Raw genomic sequence first — 20244 nt, forward strand, 5'->3', positions numbered from 1 at the left:
CGCGCACCAAGACAGTTATGCGATGGCTCGGGTGATGCGTCTCGTATCTTCGGCTTGTAAACAAACGTATATTACGGCGGAATGCGCTGTCTAACAAACTTTTACGTGTCCACAGGTTACGACCGGCTTCACCTCGTCTTCGGTGCCAACGAGAGAAGAGGAGGCGCTAACGATGCCAGTGGGAAAGATGCGAGATAACTACTCGGCAGGTAACTAGCTGCCAGCTGAATGTGCCAAGAAAGAGAGAAAGAGAAAGAGAGAGAGAGAGAGAGAGAGAGAGAGAGAGAGAGAGAGAGAGATGGAGAGATCGTTCGCTCATCTATACGCGGGATTTGATTACCATGGCAGGAAATTGGGATTGTCGGATTCGCGTTGACTAACCTCGCAACCAAGCGAGAATCCCGATGGACAAACGAGATTTCTTCCAGTCGCGCGATTTCTTCATCTTCCTCTTTTTTTCTTCTCTTCGACCACTTTGCATATCACGCTCCGATGCGCGTCTACGGTATCGTGATAGTAACGTCTGTATCACTCGTTTTGCTGGGAACTTGCACAGTCCGAGAGGAAACGCCCTGGAACTTTTTCGAAAGGAACATTTTGCCAATTTTCGGCTATATTTGTAAAGAGATTTAATTAAAGAACTCGATCGATCGATTCTGACGCGTATTTTGGGGAGGAAATATTTCTGTGCCTATTTAAAATTCGAAAAACGATGCTCTTCCTGCGGATGTGAGAAATCGAAGTGAATCAAAGGGAGAGAGAGAGAGAGAGAGAGACTCGGTTGGCCCGAAAGAAACGAAACCTAATTGACGGCAATATCGCATATACGTATTACGCCGCCTAAGTATGCACTTTAAGTATGCGCGGTGGCGAACGCGTCGGGCGTGTGTAAGGTACTAGCGTACCTTATTACGCGCTGGATCCTTCTACACGTAGTACGGGTAGATGCAGAGGAAACGATAGTGATTCCGGCTTGTTAAGCTCCTCCTTTAATTGCCCCTTGGGTTTTCATCGTCCGTGCGTATACACGCCGTGATATCGTCTTAAGAACGCGTATTCTCTCGTGTGTACCGGACATTAGTGTCCACCCAATCGTTGAAAACGAATGACTTTGCGCGCGCGCGCGCGTGTAAGAAATTCAGCGGAAACGCGGAAAAGGCCATTTCCGCCTTTCGCGTACTTCCCGACGCTTCGCGTTCGCGCTTCATCTTAATTTTAATGCGCTGTTAAACGTATCGTTGCCACCGTGCGCGTTGTTTCCGCGTTTGCTCTCGCGTTTGTCCGACTACATCCAGCCGAGAGAGGCGAGGAATTCGATCGGTGTCGAGGGTGCCGATTCTCAACCAGCCGCACCTGGGCCGCGCGCGGCTCTCGTATACGGCAGTGCATTATTTTCCAATATTACATCAACGACGGGGAGCAGAGGACGTAGGACGAGGAGAGAGAGAGAGAGAGAAAGAGACTCCATCGGATCACGCACGGTTGAATTTCCGAGTCGGGGGAAACGGGGGACGCGGGTACGGAGAGACGACGGATACGGGGAGAGGAGGAGGGTCGACGAGTAGGGGGTTAAGCGGACCCGAGGGACACGTCGTCTCGGGCTTCGAAATTCCCTAATCGATCGTGAGCTCTCCCTCTCCTCCCCCCCTCTCTCTCTCTCCCTCTCCGTTCCTCTCTTGACTCGAATCGAGATTGAAAGGTTCGCGTGCATTGCTCCAGAAATGAAGGAGCAATTTCAAGCGGGCGCACCGCTCGGCCCGCTCGCCCGTTCGCCCGCAGCCACACGGATAATCTTTTAATTCGCTTCGGGAACGGCACGTTCCGTGGCCGCGAATTTTTCCACAGGCGGTCTAGAAAAGAATTATCTGCACGTCGTCGCGATCGATCTCACCGCGCGACCAAAATTGCCGTGCCGGGAACGCTCGTTCATCCCTCTCCCTCTCTCCCTCCCCCTCCCCTTCCTCTCATCCTAACCCCACGGTTCCACGGATCCTCGTTGCGTTCTTCATTTTTAGTATGAAATAAAAAATTATTCCGCGCAACCCGGCGAGATCGATCCTCCGTTCGATCGTAAATCGTAGGCGTACCTTCGCGTTTCGTTTCTCGCCACCGACAGAGGCTCGATTAAAACTGGTCCGTTCATCCCCCCCCTCCCTCTCCCCCTTGTGCCCGCGTCCGCACTAATAATAACGAGCGATCGTCGTTGTTAGTGGAAATAATAGTCGGCAAGGTTGCGAGTCGCGGCGCGGACGGTAAACAATAATCCGGCCCAAAAAACAATCGGAGTGGAAAAACGGCCGGCTGGAAAAACGCGTTTATATTTCACCGGTTGCGAGAGTGAATTCCCTTTGTGACTGTAGGATGACAATTTCACGGCATTTAGCCGCGACGGGCCGGTCCGGGCCGCGCGACGCGGCGCGGCGCGGCGCGGTGGATGGACGCGCGCGAAACAATGCTCGCGCGCTCGTTCATTTTTTTCCTCTTCGTCTCCCGTGTCTCTCCGCAGCCACCCCATTCGGGGTGAACCATCCATCCCCGATCTCTCTCTCTCTTTCTCTCCTCTTTCTCCCGCGCTCCTCGTTCGCCTCGCGCGCGCTCTCCACACACGGCACCCCCGACGGTCTCTTTCTCATCGTACCTCGTGCCTCTTTCTGTTTTTAATCGGTAACAAAAGCGTTATTGCGGAAATTAAATGACACGTCGTATGGCAGCGAGCGCGCGGCAGAGGGCGAATTGTCGGCTTAAAAACGTTGGAGCGCGAAAAGCTCGCAGCGCGATAGCGTACGCGGCCACGCGAATGGAATTTCAACGTTCCGCCGGTAAGTCACTTTTTGGCTTTGTACCGTGCAAGCGTTCCTGCCGCTACTTTTTGTTCCACGCATGCGACTCGCGTACTCGCGTAGTATTTGAGTAAAAGGCGCATTCTCGCGCGGCCAATGTCGCTAATTAAAAAAAAAAAAAAAAAGAGAGAGACGCGAGCTCGTCGAAAAAAACACGACGTAACGTCAACCGGTGAATGGTTAAGAATGGTAAGAAGGATGAATCGGATCGAAATTTAAAAGCGGCAGGGGAGGAAATGAGAATAACCGAATCTCTCTGATGATCAATCATTCGTCGTCGTCATATTTCACGGCCTGCGAGATCAATTTCGAGAAGATCCCGCGCGTTTTCCGCCCCGGCTTCTCACGCTACCGGGCACGATCCAATTGCGTAACGTCCAAGGAGGTTCGAGCTTGCTTGCAATTTCGCGGATGGCGAGTCTCGCGGCGCGCTTTAATTGCACATGCAAATCCCAGTCGGTAGGGTCCGGCGCGCGGCGCGGACCCAGCACACTAGAGATCTACGAGACCTACGGTTGTGGGCGCCGTGGAGGATCTGTCGACGGGGCCCCAATTCTATTGTCTGATCTAGGATCTCCACTTAGGCGAAGTAATTGATAGATCCCTCTAGATGGCGAAGGAGGGCTCGAGGAATGACAGGTTACGGGGCCCCGGGGATGCCGGGTTCGCACGACCCTACTTCGCTGCCGTGTTATTAGTTAATTCTTACAATTACTCGTCGTCCCTGTGGTTATTCCATTACCGTACTCTCTCGTAGATCACCTGGGCCTCCCCATTCCTCCGCGCTGATTCGTCCGACTCGACGCACGATAGATGATCGTCGCCGTGATCATCGGATGACATCCTCGATTATCGGCCGACGCTTCGCGAGTTGTTCGTTTCTCCTTCGCGATCCCGGACCGATCGGGGAGCGATGATCTAACGTATATCTAACTCACTTCCGTGTGCGACGTCATACTCTGGTATGCGCGGCATCCTCTCTCGTTTGAGCTCTGCGTAACGGCTGGATATTATTGCTCCCGAAATTTTTCATCGCGATTTTTAGATAAAAATATCGAAGTTTAATAACGCGTATTAATTTATTTGCTTTACGCATTCTCGATTAATTTCTGAATCTTAATAATCGCGTTCCCTCTTTCTCAGAATTCTACGGGTTCCTTATTATACAGGAAAACACTACGGCTAAGTTGACTATAGAAATAAATTGAATCTACATTTAAAACAGAAGACTAGAGAAGAACACTAGAGATAGTTGTCACTGTGTTTGTAGATTGGGAATAATAATTGAACTGGAAAATAATAAAAATATTTTTATTACTAAATTCGAGGGAGGGAAAAATAAATTATGTTAAATTAAATTAAATATAATAATATAACTTAATATATACTATTTCTTAACTCAATAATGTGTTACATTTAACTTATCTGAAAATACTTGAAACATGTGTGAAGCACCAAATAATTGAAATTAATTGAAAAATATTAATTTCTTGTATCAATTAATTAGTTCACATTATTAAACCATTATAGATAGTATTCAGAATGTATAGATAAGAGATTTACTTTTTAAATTTAATATTTAATAAAAATTCAGTAAAAATTTAAAACTGAAAAATTGGCCAACCAGCCCCTACGGACGAATCGAGAGACGCGTATTTTCACACGACATTACGAAGCCTCATGAAACTACGGGGGGAGAAAAACAACGGCTTCAATGCGTAATTCGGCCGATGTTTTCTACGACGCGCGCAATATGCCAATAAATTTGAATACTGACGAGTCGCGTACTAACCTTGTACTTCTCGTTAAAAGAGGGAAAGAAGGAGGAAGAATAAAAAGAGGAGGGAGGGAGAGGAGAAGAGAGAAAGAGCAGGTGGCGTTAAATTCATTTGGGAACAGAAAAAGCAATAGGCGCGCACACCGAATCGTATGAAAACCGGGCCGTCTCGCGTAAATGTGTGTTATTATCTATGCGCCTACTCTGAATATTCCGTGCGATAAATGAAATTAATTTCTGAAAAAGAGGAAAATAATTAGGCATCGGGAGGAAACGTAATACGCGCGAGGTAAATGTAGCATGGCGATTTTAATCTAGCCTACAAAGCCAGTGGCGGATCGTGAGACTTGTCCGACGTCTTAATTGTAGTGTAATGCTCGTTGTGCGTTAATGGTGTGAATGAACCGAGCATTTCAATTACCGAGGAGACGAAAGGAAGCAACGGATCCGAGCCTCCTCGCCCGCCCCCTCCCTTCCTCTCGCTCGTCGCGGCTCTCGTGACCTGCGTTAATCAGAACGACGATTAAAGCTCCTTACAAGTGAAAATTGCACGGCGGGAGAAGGCTCGGTTCGTGTCAAGCTTTGCATATCGTACGAACGGCGGTTTTCGGTCCACGTTGCATTCGCACGGCAGCCAGGCGGAGGGAGCGCGTCGGACTGAGGAAATAATGAGGAAACTAATGAAAACGCGGGCGTAACAATTTATCCGCCGCGACGTGCGCGGGTGCCTTCCCGCGGTGATTATATGCATTACTTTTTCACGCACGCGACTTACGTGAAAAAGAAAAAAAGAAAGAGAGAAAGAATATCGCGCGGAGACACGATACGATTGGCACAGAAAATAGGCTGCGGGAATTAACGAGAGAGGACGGCGAAGAACGCGGGGGAGAGAGCGTTCTCCTTTTTCTCTCCCTTCTCGGTTTTCCTGCTTTTTTTTTCCTTCTCGCGCGAATTACGAGCGTGTAAGAGATGCTAAGCGACTGTCGCTCATTTATTACGTGATGTACGATGACGGGAAGCGCGAGAGGATAGGCATGCCCATGTCGTACGTCGTCCCCTCGACGGCGACCGGATCATCGCGCCGCAACGCTGTTTTTTCCATCGGTGGCGCCCCGGCGGAGACCTTGACAAGGCGGGCGCCTTCTTCTTGCGCCTCTTGTTCATCTCCATCGGACCGGGTCGTGTTTCGAGCCCGGGGTACACGCAGGAATGCGGCGCGATCGGTAAGTGCCGCGGCAAGTAAGCGGCGGTACACCTCGGCTCGTAACGACCGCCGGATGTGGTCGACGAGCTTAATCGGGGGCAGACGGAAAAATCTCTTCCGTGAGAAACTCGACTTCCATTGCGCGGGCACCCGTCCCGTGTACCCGGGACCTTCCGCTCTCTCTCTCTCTCTCCTCCGTCTCATTTTTCTCAGATTGGCGCGTACGACGATCCCCATCGCGATTACATCGGCGAGGTGTGCGATGTAAAGGCGCCGCGTCGAGACGCCGTCATCGTCCGGCGTTTCTTCCCTCGCGCACCCCCTTCCACCCTTTCATATCCGCTCTCAATTCTCTCGATTCGCTATCATTATTCAATCTCATTATTATTACATCATTATTATTATATTTAAAAGCCTCGATTATCGTTTGACTTTAATAATAGAAGGATTTATTTTATATTAAAATAAATATGTATTACAAAAGAATTATTTGGATGCAAGAAAATTCAGTCCATGATTGCAACAATGTAATCTTTTTCCGAAGCTTGTTTTGCGTGCGTTTTGCCACTCAAAGATTAAACAACTATTTCGATAATATGTCTTGAAGATAGGGTTGCTATATTAAAATTTTTTAAACAAGAATTTACAGGTCAAAAACCCCGGACATATACGAGAATACGTTAACTACACATAATAAATATTATAAAAGCCACTCAATAAGTGGTCGTGCCATCGGAAAAAGCACGGTAAAAGAAATAAATAATTAAAATATTTAAAACCCTGGACGCGCATAATTTTTCCAAACAAATTTTCCACACTTTCAAAATACGTGCTTGTTATTACAGAAAATGATGGAAATCGGTTTACATAGTGGTAAACTTTGCAAATAATATAAAAATAATATAAATACTTCCACAATGGACATATTGTAGCTAATATCGATAACTATAATAACAATCAGTTAAGTGTAATGTAATTTACAAAAATTGTTTCGAATAAATGACAACAGTAGTTATATCATTTATTCGAACTAATTATATTTTCCGATAGCACTCAGTCTGTTGCAAATTGAACTTTCTTTGAGCATGGAATTCTATGAACGAGAGCAATTTATTAATGAAACAATTGTGCATTATGGAAGTAAATCACTTACCAAGAAGTATCTTAAAAGCGGTAGTAGCATCACCTCTGGTATGTGTTCCATATGTCTTAAACTTGACCAATTGTTTGTCCTTTCCATTTTATGATTTGTCAATGAAGGTGGTACATCCTCGTGAGTACTGCTAATAAAAACATTATATTATATATTATACAAATCTTTAATAAATATACTAGAAACACTTAAGGGAATACTAGCGTGATGGTCAAATGTGATCAGAATTAATAACATTTTCCAAATCTATAAAAAAAATACATACAAAATTTTGTTAAAACTGTGCACTAATAATTCATTATCGACCCTGATCAAATTTGACCATCATTCCAGCATTCCCTTAAAATATCAAAAATATAAAATATCAAAATATTTAAACAATATTTAAAAATTTGAAAAAAATAGAAAAATTGAAAGAACAAATTTAAAAAACTATAATATAATAATTTAATTTTAACTACGAATTTTAACTAAGAAAATTAACCGAGAATATAATAAAAATAAATTTACTCACCAGCTAATGAATCAATGATGTTTTCTTCGTGCGTTCGTACACACACACACACACGCACACCCGCACTCCGACACGATCGGAAATGCTAACGACGCGAGAGACGCGACCACTTCGCCCGCCGATTAATGACGTCGGCTTCGGCATCCCCGACGATGCCTTTCGCGGGGAAACTCGCTCCCGACCGACGAGAGGATAGCGAGGAACGCGACGAAATCGAGCGGAGACGGGGACCGCGACATGACGCGAACGCGGGCGACCGTTCCGTACAGCCTGAAGTACGTCCGTTGTACGCGAACTACGTCACACGACGCGACGAAAATCTCACATGATTTTGGCGCTATCTTCACACAGACGGGAGGGAAGAGGGGAAAGGGGCGCGAGGTACGCGACCACTTTGCCCGTTGATTAATAGCGTCAGCTCGATTCGACATCCCCGGGATGCCTTCTGCGGGGAAACTCGCTCTCGATCGACGAGAAGACAGCGAGGAACGCGACGAGATCTCGCCTCGCGGCACTAAGATGACGAGACAATTAATGGCGGCGACGCGACACTTTTCTTTGCGTACGTCGAACACTGGCATCCCCGGCGATGCCTTCCGCGGGGAAATTCACTCTTCATCGACGAGGACGCGAGGAACGCGACGAGATCTCGCGTCGCGGCACTAAAATGACGATTCTCGCCGAATGAAAAAACGTACGATCGCGAAACGTTAACGACGTGACCTTCCGCTCGCGTGTTAGCAATGGTACTGAGTCGCCTGGGCAAACCGTGGGAGGGGGCAAGTAGCTGATTGGCCTTGACAATCGGCAGAGAAAATTCGTGAAAATAAAAAAACTCTAGCGCTTCGGCTCGCGCCAAACGTTCAAATGTCATATGAAAACATGAGCTCTGCTTCCGAAAAAAGATTAGCCACACACATAGCGAGGCTCGATGTTTTAATCTAAACATTTTTTGCAATATATTTGAATTATATACACCGTGCAATTTCCTAATAACTTGAAACTGTATTGGTTCGTCTATATTAAAAAAAGTCAACTCTTGGTTTAAATATGAAATTGATTCAAAACAATAAAAAATAAAACATGCACAGATTTAATTTAAATAATTTTAATTTAATAAAATTAAAAAACATTAAAAAGCACAATTAACGAAAGACACAAATTATATTGCACGAAATTAAATTTATTTTCATAAAAATTTGCTCATTAGATACTGGGACGCTAATTTTCAAAAAAGAATTTGCAATACTATTGTTAAAATAAAGAGTAAAATTAATTGTTTCAAAAAATATATAAATCTACAGAATAAAAAAATAAAAAAGAAAGAGGAGAAGAAAAAATTAATTTGATATTTTTACTGTAAAATATTAATTATTCCTTTCTCTGCCAAATTATGTAAATACCAATTAATTTACTTAATTAATATTTATTTAAATTACTTATTTATTTTAAACATTATTTTTTTATTAAAAATATTTACTTTTTAAATATTTTATATAAATGAATAAAATGTATAAATCCATAAAATGTGTACAATTTTTATTTCTGTGATTTTACGAAAGATTATTATATCTTTAACAATTCTCACAATCAACACACAAATATATTTGGATTTCTTATCCATTTAAATTATGATTCAATTTATTTACTCTTAAATTAACTGTAAATTCCATGAGAAAAATTAGCTACAAATTTGAAATTAAAAATTACACTATTATTTTGTTGACAGTGTCCGGGAAAAAGAGGACGGATGACAACTCGAAGAAAATGTCAGGGAATTATTAATATAAAATGCAGACGATTGGACAAATAATAAAGCGGTTTTTATCAAGTAATATGTGTACTTTTTAAAAATAACTTTCGAATTATGTCGGACATGCTCTTATCAAACAGACTGTATAATTGGGCGTTTTATTTTTGCGGTGAACCGAGCATTCTGGTAACCGCGGGCATCTTCCCCGGAAGGGCAAAGACGGCGGGAAAGAGTGGCGACCGAGGGAGAAAGGCTTGGAATCGCAGGGAACGCGTATGGGAGGTGGGGGATGTGAATCGAGCCGAAGGCTCTTTCGAGTTTTGAATAAATTTGCATTGCCATCCCGCCCTCGTGCCGCATTCCAAGTGAGTTAGTTTAGCGAGCGTTCTTCTAGCGTAAGACTCGTTTTGCCGTGTACGCGTATGTATGTGTGTGCGCGCCGTTTCTGTACTCTAGTCGCAGCCCGCTCGAGGTGCCGCACCCTGGCTGTACGAAGGAATTTATTTCGTCGTGGAGTCGCCTCGCCGCAAAGCGACAAAGCGACACCTCCCTCCCCCGCTTGTCCGAACGTGACACGATCGTTCGTTACGTAACGAAATAATGACAGATCGCACTCTTTTTTTTTTATCAGACATTTTCCCATTACGCGAAAGTGTCTTCGCCCTTCGAGAAACGAATATTTGATATCGAAGTTGTTCGTTGACTTGACGAAGAATCGAAGTAAGTGGAGATTGCAAGGAAAGTTTCTCGGGGGAGGAATATATCCAAAGCGGCAAAACTTGAGTCTCGAGTACGTTGTACGTTTCATTAGGTAGGCGAAACGACGTTCTCCTCGCTCGGTGTCGGATGCATTGATTTTCGTTTACCCGCCTCTCTCGTCTCTTCGTCGTCTCGGCGGATCCCTTCTGCCCGTGAACACCCTCCCCCCCTCCCCCTAGGGGAGGGATGTTTCGTTATTTAAACAGATTAGCGATACGGTGGTCCCGGGAGGGTATCTTATGTGTTTCCGATGCGGTTCTCGTTTCAGAAAATTAATCCTTCCAGAAGTCTTGCCATCCAAAATATTCTTGTCAAATGTATCCGGATTTTCTGTGATATTTTGATAAAAAAAATGCAAATGCATTTTTCAAATGACACACAGATTAGAAATGTAATTAATTTTTATAATAATTTACTAAGTTTCATTCCATAGAATTTTTAATAAAAACCAAATATAATTTTATTATTTATTATTTAATAACTGGCATTTGTATTTTTTAAATTATATCTCCTTCATCTTTCTGACAATGTAAATTATTTGTTACATATCTGTAGCATTGCTCTGTAACGAGGAGAAGTGTTGTTCCTTTCTTTACCCTCTCCAACATTTTTCAATTATGGAGTCACGAGCTGCAACAACCTTGAGATAATCGGGGGTGCCAGCGGACGCTCGCGAAAACCGCCTAAAAAGTGGACGTGCCGATGATGCGGCGAATAATTATCCGTAGCTCAGGTACCGAATTGACGCTGTCGAAAAGTGCTCTCGCTCTCTCTATCTCTCTCTCTCCCTCCCTCCCTCCTCTTTTGGCCCTTTAACGGTTTCCGTCAAGGTCTCCGCGGTTTCCAAGCGCACGAAGTTTCGGCGAAACTACGTCGGACATAAGAGGATCGTTCCCGGGCGAGAATCGGCTCTCGGAACCAATTCTCTAATACAAATTCATGAACGTCCTAGCGTTTACCCTCCATTAGAGGGAAGCGCAATCAAAACGGACTCCTCGATGGACGACGGCGGGATCCGGCCAGCTGTAAATCAAACTACGAAATTCCTCGTGTCTGCTCGCGCGGCGTGTTGGGAAGTGTTGAGCATGGACGCTCCGTCTCCTCTCGTCATCGCACTCTCTCTCTCTTTCCCTTTCTCTACGTCTCTCACCCTCTCGTTCGTTCTCACGACGCGGCAAGGGTGTAATTATGCGTCCGTGGGTCCGAGCCAATCGCGAGAAGGGCCCCTCGAAGACGCTCTCGGCGTGTCCGCGCGCGCGCTTGATCCCGCTCCTTCTCTCGCGCGTCGAAGATGTCTTTGTCCTCATCCTCGACAACGTCTTCCTCCTCTCCCTACCCTCCTCTCTCTCTCTCTCTCTCTCTCTCTACAAGAGCACGCTTCTCCCAGAGGATGGGACCGTGACCGAAATAACGTAAAACGAAGGATTTCCTTCCGCCTGTTTACTCGGATCGATAGATAACGACAAGTTCTCTCCGCGGATGTCGCGGATGTCCGGCGGGTCTCTCTATCTAATTTTTATCCGGATCGCGCTTTCAGGGCGAGGAGGAGAGGCGCGAAAACGCGGACGGTGCATGGGGGTGTCGAGGGGTCGAATTACCGAAGGATTTATCTTCGGTCGCGAACTTGGACACACCGCCCGAAGTCACGTTGTCCCGGTGCCTCGTGAGCTCAGCGCTGGGGCTTTCATCGTGACGCCAGGGCACACAGGGACGATTCATCTCGTCCCGTCCGGACACTCTGATTACTGGTTTCATGCTCGTGCAAAAGAATCGAAGCAGCCCCCTGCTGCCGTCTCATCGCTGCGCCCTGGTTACGCGCGCCGGTTCGCTCGCTCGCTCGCTCGCTCGCTCGCTTCTCCCGTTCCGTTTTTGCATTTAGTCTCTTCGCGGAAGCGTAAATTAACTCCTTTGATATTTTTTGCTCGCCTCTCACACTTAGATACGGCACTTAAGGCTATCGGGCGAGAGAAGTCCGGGCTCCTTGTACGCCGCAGAGCGCCGGGGTAACAACGCCGGCTATTCTGACGCCCTTCACCGCCTGACACGTTACAAAGTGTGTGTTTTACCTCGTGCGCGCTGCGCGCCATTGTGTACCACCGCGTGTATCCCCGATCTGCCTGTCAAAGTATTATTCTTAAAAATTCTCATTCCCCGCGACACGGATCGCCACCGTGCGTATGTATTTCGGACAATTTCGCGGGGAATGCGTCCAGAACTGGCACGCAGAGGAGTCTCATGGGTTGTTGACGTGGGCCTTAACGATCGTTCGGAATTTAAAATAAAATTTCAGCGAGTTCAATTCAGCCGACAGGTATGAAAAAGTGTACTTGTTTTATGGCGACGCATCGGAAAGTACTGAGAATGACGGGCTTCGGCGCTCTCGCCTCCCGCGAATTTGTGCTTCGTTTTTTTTTCCCCCCCCCGGACGTCCCCATTGGTTCGTGAGGTACGAACGTCTCTTCGGGGCGGACACGCCAGAGGTTCGGTAAGAGCGTTTAGCATAATTCGAGGACATTGCGAGAGGGTCCCAAGCGCCGCTCGCCTCGTCGCTCGCTGCTGAGTAAAAATGCCTTGTTTTGCTTCGCTTAACTCTCCTCGTTAGCCGCGGTGACATCTTGACGAAAGGCCAGCCCGGAAAATAAGAACGGCCCCGCGAAGATTCCCGTGGGAGTCCCGTATTTTTCGCGTGGATGAGGCTTTAATTAAAATTAACATCGCGCCGCGTCGCTGAAAAATATTATTCCCCTGATTCCGCAGACTGTTGCGTTTCGACAGAGAATTTTAATGACGACAAGCCCTTCATTTTTTCTGCGCGGTCGACGTTTTTATTAGGATCCTTTGGACTTTCATTGGAAAAAAGGATCAATTAACGGATGATTGAGCAAACAATTAATTTTCATTAATTTTTTCTACGCAGTACGCTTAATTATAAACTGTTCGTTCGCAGACGAAGCGTTATTCCGTCTCCGAGCGATTGCGAGCGTAACTGAACATACTGCACACGGAAAAATATTATTCTAGTGACAAGGAAAACGATTACTCAACTTTAATTTTCTTCTGTAAGTAACGATTATTTTTATGAAGAACATTTTCTTTATAATTAGGCTTAAATTTGATAAAAAATATTTTCTTGATAATTGTCTTAAAATACACTCATCATTTACCTGAAACAAATAATAATTATATAAAATAAACTTTGTGTACGCACATAGGAAAAAGTATACACTGTAAATTATTTGTAAATTAAGTAAAAATATTATTTATTTCAAATATTTTATAAGTTACACATGTATTAACAAATCTATCTTAAATTTAGCATAAGTATCAAATTTATTTAAAATAAATTCTTAATCTTAGCAATTCTACACTTTACTTTAGGAATATCAAAATATACAATATTCTTTAAAAGAGTATAAATTCTTTTTTGAATACATTTTTCTAAAATTCTTTGAAGATTACCGTCACTTATTAAAAGAAAACAAAAAATAAATTGAGTAATTGCTTTTGTTAGCAGTAAAATTGATATTTTTCTATGTATGCCAAAATTGCGAGCAAAATTTGTCTTTACTATACGTCAAGTGGAAGATCCTTAAGGGGATATTCCTCCTTCGAAAGTACGAAAAAATCTTTTTTTTCTTTTTAAGAAAGGCTTACTTTACGGTCCTAGCATCGCCGATTAATAGTGAGTACGAAATTTTCCGAGTTTTATAGTAGTTTTTAAAAACCGTGTTTTACTCGAAATAAACTTTTCAAAATTTTTTACAAAGATTGCTAAAAAATTACTTAATGATTTTTAGTGACTCAAAGCTTATTTTACTTGTCTCAATGTTAATTATTACAGGGATTAGGGATTTTAGAATATTTTTAAAATTATTTCATCTATAAAACTGCGTGAAAAATGTTTAAAAACCAATTATTTTCATAACTTTGTGAAAAATAAATATAAAAAATTGTTTCTAGTCCCTGTAATAATGGCAAGGTTGCTGATTAATAAAATATTTGATTTGTCTGTTTCAGATAAGTGGCAAGATTGGAATCTTGGTAAAAATTTGCAGCAGCGCGCCGAGCATGAACTGATTCACGTCAGCTTTACTATTTCATTTTATATTTTCTAACGAAATTTGTTGTGTTTTAAGAATAAACATTGACAATGATATCCAAAAAGTTCTACCTTATTTAATTTCATTTTTACTATTAGAAAAACTTATTAATATACCTTTAATTTTTCGGTCAATAAGCAAAAATACCTCCCTAATTTGGCTGTTTAATTTTCACAATTAACCGTTATTATTTTGAATTAAATGAGCCTCTAACAATTCTAGGACAATATTTGTAAGACGATACTTCATTATAGTTGTATTATAGCCGCTGGCGACAGCATTGCCAAGGAGGGGAAAACCAGCGGTGTGCGAGTAACACAAATCGTAAAAAAAAAAAACGTTGGTCGTTGCAACTCTAATTAGAAGACTCTACCATGCCTGCCGGACGAATTAAGCCTAATCGCTCGCGAGACAGGGAGATAGGCAAAGCACGTTTTTCGCGAAGGAAGGACAGGGAGAGGGGTCGCAGATAAAGACGCCAAAACGCGAAGGAGCGCGCGGACGGAGGGAGAACGGGGCGAGGGGTGAGGGAGAGGCACGACCCTTCGGGTTCGAAAAAAAGTTGGAGAGCACGAAATTAGTCGTACTCGCGGCGAAGGAGAGCGTTAGACGTGCCTCGGGGTTTCGACCCCCGCCCGCTCTCGCGCGCAGTCCCGTTTTATTCGATAATTATGCAAATGCCGGAATGATTGTCGGGCAATATGTCCTCGGAATAAAAGTACCGGGCCGGAGCAATTCGGTTATCTTTATGATTTTCGGGTCGGTCGTCGTCGTAAGGGGCGGCGAAGGAGAGAGAAACACGGCGGAACACCAGGAACCCAAGGGTGGAAACGGAGGGGGAGGAGGAGAGGGAAGGGCTCGTCAATCCTCGGCGACAAGAGTCAAGCCCTTCATTTGCATCGAAACATGGCCCTCTGGCTTCGCTTCCTTACGCGCGAATACGACGACGCATTGTGATCAACGTTGTTATTTCAGCGGCAGTGAAATATGTACTTGAATTAATGACGCGTTCCCCGTACGCCGTTGCGTATCTCTTCGATCGACATATAGCATTACATATAGAAAAGAATAAAAAAGACATGGAAGATATATGTATAAGAAACTTAGGAAGATTCCACGTTACAATTTCCAGATCGGCCGGCTGCTTTCACGAATGAAAAACGAAACGTAAAACTGGCGCACGGGCAAATCATATCTGCGAATTATTTCACATTCGGACTAATTGATCAATCAAAGTGTTAATTACTGTGCCTAATTGGGTATTCCCTACAATTAACCGCGGGTTAGTTTTAGTTCCGACACGATTCGCCTCGATTCTACTGGTGCTGTACCAGCCGCTCAGCATCGACAATGAAATGAAAACGTCTAATTAACGCGCGGGGAATGGGCAATTAAGACATCGACGTTAGCGATCTCTCGTTGTATGACTGATTCAATTAAGAGGCCTTCTGCGTCTGGTATACCTCAGCGAAACGTGGCTCGTGTGTGGTGTGTATTATCGTTATATTTACTATTAAAATATATTCCTCGCGCCGAAAGGGTGGAGCCTGTCTCGACCAATGGGCTCTCGTCGCGTGCCTCGGGTCGTTACGGAACCTGCAAATTGATAAGAATACATCGCCATACCCTTCGGCCCTTCGTTAGCCCTCTCTCGCTTCTCCGTCCAACCGAAGATGTCGGACGCGGAATACATTTTTATTCGCACTTGAAGCGATCGCCTTATCGCGCCGTTCCTGTCGTCGTCTTTAAGGGCTGTGCAATTTGTCTATTCCCTATAGAAAAGATCTGACATGCGTACTAAGCAGGGAACACGTGTACGCTTTTACGCGCTTCGACGAGCTGAAAAATAATGAGAGGAATAAGAAATTGATTAATCTGTTAACCATGGGAAATTCTCTTCTCAGGTGTAAAGAGTTTAGACGAGAACGGAACAACCTGTAATTTTTGGGACTTGTATTTTTTTTGAAAAACAGATTTACACGCGGCGAGTGTAACGTGGGAAAATAAAATGTACATTGAATGAGAGGTAAAGGTTTCCTTCCTAAAAGACGTCAGAAGAGGGGGAGGTGAATTGCGTGATGATCGAATGAAAGAAATCCTCCGGCTTACAATAACAACTATTTATTTATAGGTAATAATGCTGAATTACAATGAATACACTTCTTGCCTCGATACTAGATTGTATAAGTCCAGTCGCGAAATCGGCGTCACTAGTCACCGTCGCCGTGACTCGCAATGTGGCGACGACAAAGTTCCCCCCCTCTTACTCCTCATTCCCAACTCCGCCCCGCAAACGTTTCGCACGTTTCTCTCTTTTTCGCATATCACCTTCATCTTCGCCAACACGGTATCGTTTTCCCCGATCGTAGAACCGCACATTCAATTCATTTTGTTGCACCGGAAATCTCCCAAATCGATTTGAAACACATTCGCTATTTTCAGATTTCATCTACAGTAAATTGTTTGTGCGTGATCGTATCGAGAACTATCGATGTTGCTTGCCTCGCGTGAAAAAGCGATTCAACTGTCAATATCTGTCTTCGCGATTTAATTTGTACTATTTGGCGTCGGCCAAAGTCATCCCTCGGGATCGTCGGCACTATCGATGTCATCCGTACGGTTCTCGATCGTGAAAAACGTTACCTGAACACTTTCGCGTCCAACCCTCTTCCATCCTTTATCCCTCCCTCCTTTCCGTCAATCGGTAGCGGCGATGGCAAATACGGATCAGCTATCGGTGGTTAAATTTTCGTTTCTCTACGTTTAGCATCGTCTTAACGGGCTTTAGCTGGTACGATACTAGACACTATGATTATGTGAACTTTACAACACAAGAACCTTACGGCAAAAGACTTTGTACATGGATCTTAAATACGGGGACCGGTCCCCGGGGAAATATCCCTGGCGCTTTCCTCGCACTGTACCAGACTCTGCAAAGGACGCGTGCGCGCGTCCTCGGAAGTGTCCCTTTTCCTCTTTTCTTTTCCTCGCCTACGTCCGCACCTTTCGCACGCGCCAAGAGATATTTCGCCGGATGTTCTCGGCCGGTCAACGCAAACGCGGGACACACGCAATATGGATTAGACTTACTTGCTTCGGTAGTAACTAAGTTATTTATATAAATAAGGTGTTACTATTTAAGACGCTAGGAGAGAATCCCCCGTTGTTTCCGTTTTTATCATACATGCACCCTCTCACACGCACACACATACATATACACACGCGCGCGCGCACATACTCGCAAAATTCTTTCTCACTTTCTCTTTTTCTCTCTTTCTCTCTTTCTCTCTGTCTCTCTTTCTCTCTCCTCCCTTTTTCTTTCTCTCGAGATTTTTCTCTACGTCTATCATTCGCACTGTCTTTCATTCATACGCTCATTTTCTCGCCTCGTCATTCTTACTCTTACTTCCCCCCCCCCTCTCTCTCTCTCTCTCTCTCTCGTTTTTCTATGATACAGCGCTCGAGTCGCTCTAATTCCGTTCCGCGTCGAATCCAGAAGGGACTCGCTCGTCAATTTCCGCGCTCCTATGCGCATCTTACAAAAAGCCGGTGCGCGTTTTTCGGCGCTGCGACGACGTGTCCGGAGAGACGGCGTTCTCGAAAAAAAAAAAAGAAATCGTCGCAACATCGAAACGCAATGATCGGCACCGCCGAAGGCGCCGGTTCCGACGGGATATCGAAATGGGCCGGTCGCGCGACGAGAGGGCCCGCGACTCGGCATTCGTTTCGCAGTGGGCGATCGGATCGGGCCTCGCGCCGCCGCGGCGACGTATATAATAATAATAATATTAATAATGATAATAATACTCGAAATCGGCGCGCCTCACGATGCACGCGACGACGGCGTAGCGCGCCCGATCGCTTGGAATCCCTTAAAAACGATTATCTAATTAATTCGCTCGATAATTAGGAGATAGGTACCTCTAGGAACGCATGCACTCACGCACGCACTCGCCAGCAGTCTTTAGAAATATGCCTCTCTTATCTCCCATTCGTTATCCGCCTACCTTCCTCTCTCTCCCTCTCTCTCTCTCTCTCACTTCCTCTCTCCATCTCTATCTCTCTTCCCGCTCTCCCTCTGTCACCTCGCCTCTGTCGTCCGCGATCGTCTCGGTACCGCGAGAGTCACGCAATGTTCGGTCATCATCCGTCACGGGTAATATAATCGATGATGCGTATGTTTAGAGAATATCCTCCTTTCGGGGTACTGTCGTCGTCGTCGTCGTCGAACGAACGACGCGATTCCCCCAGCGCGATCGCCGCGAACGCGAATCGGGAGATCGGCGAGTATCGCGTCGTTGATATGTGTGCCGATCGGTCCGCGTCCCAGTCGCGGATCCCCCGGACCGGACCGATCTCTCGATTCGAAGATTCCTCTCTGCTCTTCGTTCCTCCTCCGTTTTCCCCGACCCTCGAGTGTCGGAAAGCGCGGCCGGTCGCGGCGGCTCTGTACAAACGTGTGAAACGGCCACGCGCTTTTACGGCCGGCTCGACGAAATCGAGTCCGTTGCCGTCGTCGTTCAGCGATCGATCGATCGATCGCTCGCTCGTTCGTTCGCTCGCTCGCTCGCACACAACTCTCGTCCGGAACTTACGAGCCCGCCAACGCGACAAAGATACTCTCGGTGCTCGGCCGAGCTGTACATATAAGTCTCCGCGGACACTCGCGCGAGATCGTCGTCACTCCGGAGTCCTGCTCTTCCTCCGTCGAATCCGTCGCGAGCAGAGCTTCTCTCTCGTTCCGCAAAGCCTCCCCCCGTCCTCGGTTCTCGTTGCGTGAGTCCGCTATCTTTCTCTTCGTCTCGTGGCTTCGAATCGCGCTTCCCACTTCTCCGATCGATCACTCGCTGCTTCGGCTGCTCGATGCACGATCTGCCTGCTGCTGCCCCCGCCTGCCGTCGTCCGGCCTCTTCTAGGTCGCGCTCGTAAACAGAACGGAGTTCTTGTAGTAACCCGTCCGCGACTCTGAAACAGAAGCGGTCGCAGGTGCACTCTGGAGTCCGTGCTCGCCCTTACCATCTTCGATTGCGCGCCGCGGGTACGCGCGCGGGGGTGGCTGTCGGGGAGCTGTGTGCGAATTTATTTATCGAGACGTGAAATATTACACATCGCGCGCTCGCGATGTAATAACAACGAGGAGGGATGAGGAACGGGCGGCAAGCGCTAAATTTAGATCTCGCAGCGCCGGGGTAGAGCGTGAGCGTTAGGCGTGTCGCGGGCTCTTAATGGGAATACGAGAGAGAGAGAGAGAGAGAGGAGCGGGATGTCTCGCGGATGAAGATGCATACGGGAGATGAATGGTCGTGGGCGTAATTCCGCCACGGAATGAAGCTCGGAGTGAGGATTCGGTGGTAGATGCCCTTCGCTGCGCGGCGCTGATACGGCGAAGGTGGACCAGCTGGGTCATTCGATGATCGTTCGTTGGGAAGAAGGCGCCGCTCACTAATTATCGCTGGCTCTCGAGACGCGGATGAACGCGGGACGGGACGGGACGGGACGCGCGAGGTAGATGAAGAGATGGACGAACCGAGAGAGTCGAGAAAAAGGGCGAAAGGGACAAGAGGAAGGGGGAGAGAGAGTCCCGGATCCCTATCGTGTACGCACACGTTCGTAAATACGAGTCCGGCCGAGTCATCGGCCTTAGCGCGCGGCCTTTGTGATCGAGCCGCCACTCTACTTTTTATCGAACTGTCGCTTATGATTGAAAATCACTATACGTTAATAGTCCGCGTGATTCGGTTTACTCGTCTCTCCGCGCCCACTATCGAATCGAGCCCCGTTTCAATCTGCCCGCTCTGGCCCTCTCGGGATGCGTCATTTCATTTGATTCTACATGCATGTTTTAATATATTTTATTCTCTTCTCAATTACCAGTTCCAAACATCCGGCGCAAAAAGAAACCTGTGGACGATTAAACTCTGGCGACACAATTGTTATATAATATAATATATAACTATTCGTATTCAGAAATCGTGTGTTATTTGGAGAATTAGTATTTTGGACAATTAGTATTTTTTAGTTTTTATTGGATTAAGGAATTTATGATTTTTTAATAATTGAAAACAATTTTATAATTAATTACTTACAATTTTAGTTTAATTAACATAATAATTTTTAATGTATACAAAACAATAAATAAGATAT

At 45.6% G+C, this 20244-nt stretch overlaps 2 protein-coding genes and 1 long non-coding RNA gene across 13 annotated transcripts in view; 1 reads left to right on the forward strand and 2 right to left on the reverse strand.

Moving 5' to 3' along the window:
- Positions 1 to 7100, reverse strand: part of LOC105828179 (juvenile hormone acid O-methyltransferase) — a 72438-nt gene extending 65338 nt beyond the window's left edge. Inside the window, exon 1 of the mRNA XM_036287766.1 lies at positions 6975 to 7100. The gene's annotated coding sequence lies outside the window, so the exon portion shown is untranslated. The remainder of the gene's footprint in view (positions 1 to 6974) is intronic.
- Positions 1 to 17712, forward strand: part of LOC114254980 — a 65203-nt gene extending 47491 nt beyond the window's left edge. Inside the window, exons 2-5 of one of the 3 annotated variants that reach the window (XR_004963532.1) lie at positions 116 to 209; positions 12948 to 13059; positions 13645 to 13682; positions 14018 to 17712. This is a non-coding gene — a long non-coding RNA (uncharacterized LOC114254980). Of the gene's footprint in view, positions 1 to 115; positions 210 to 12947; positions 13060 to 13644 lie in introns of all 3 variants that reach the window. The other 2 variants (XR_004963531.1, XR_004963530.1) reach the window with 2 other exon arrangements.
- LOC105831539 (dachshund homolog 2) overlaps positions 16209 to 20244 on the reverse strand; it is a 193212-nt gene continuing 189176 nt past the window's right edge. For all 9 annotated transcript variants that reach the window (XM_036287761.1, XM_036287763.1, XM_028192552.2 and 6 more), the window contains one exon: positions 16209 to 19065. In XM_036287761.1, the coding sequence (XP_036143654.1) occupies positions 19013 to 19065 (53 nt within the window). In that variant the 3' untranslated portion in view covers positions 16209 to 19012. The remainder of the gene's footprint in view (positions 19066 to 20244) is intronic.

This window comes from Monomorium pharaonis, chromosome 5 (assembly GCF_013373865.1).
Source record: "Monomorium pharaonis isolate MP-MQ-018 chromosome 5, ASM1337386v2, whole genome shotgun sequence".
Lineage (NCBI taxonomy): Eukaryota > Metazoa > Arthropoda > Insecta > Hymenoptera > Formicidae > Monomorium > Monomorium pharaonis.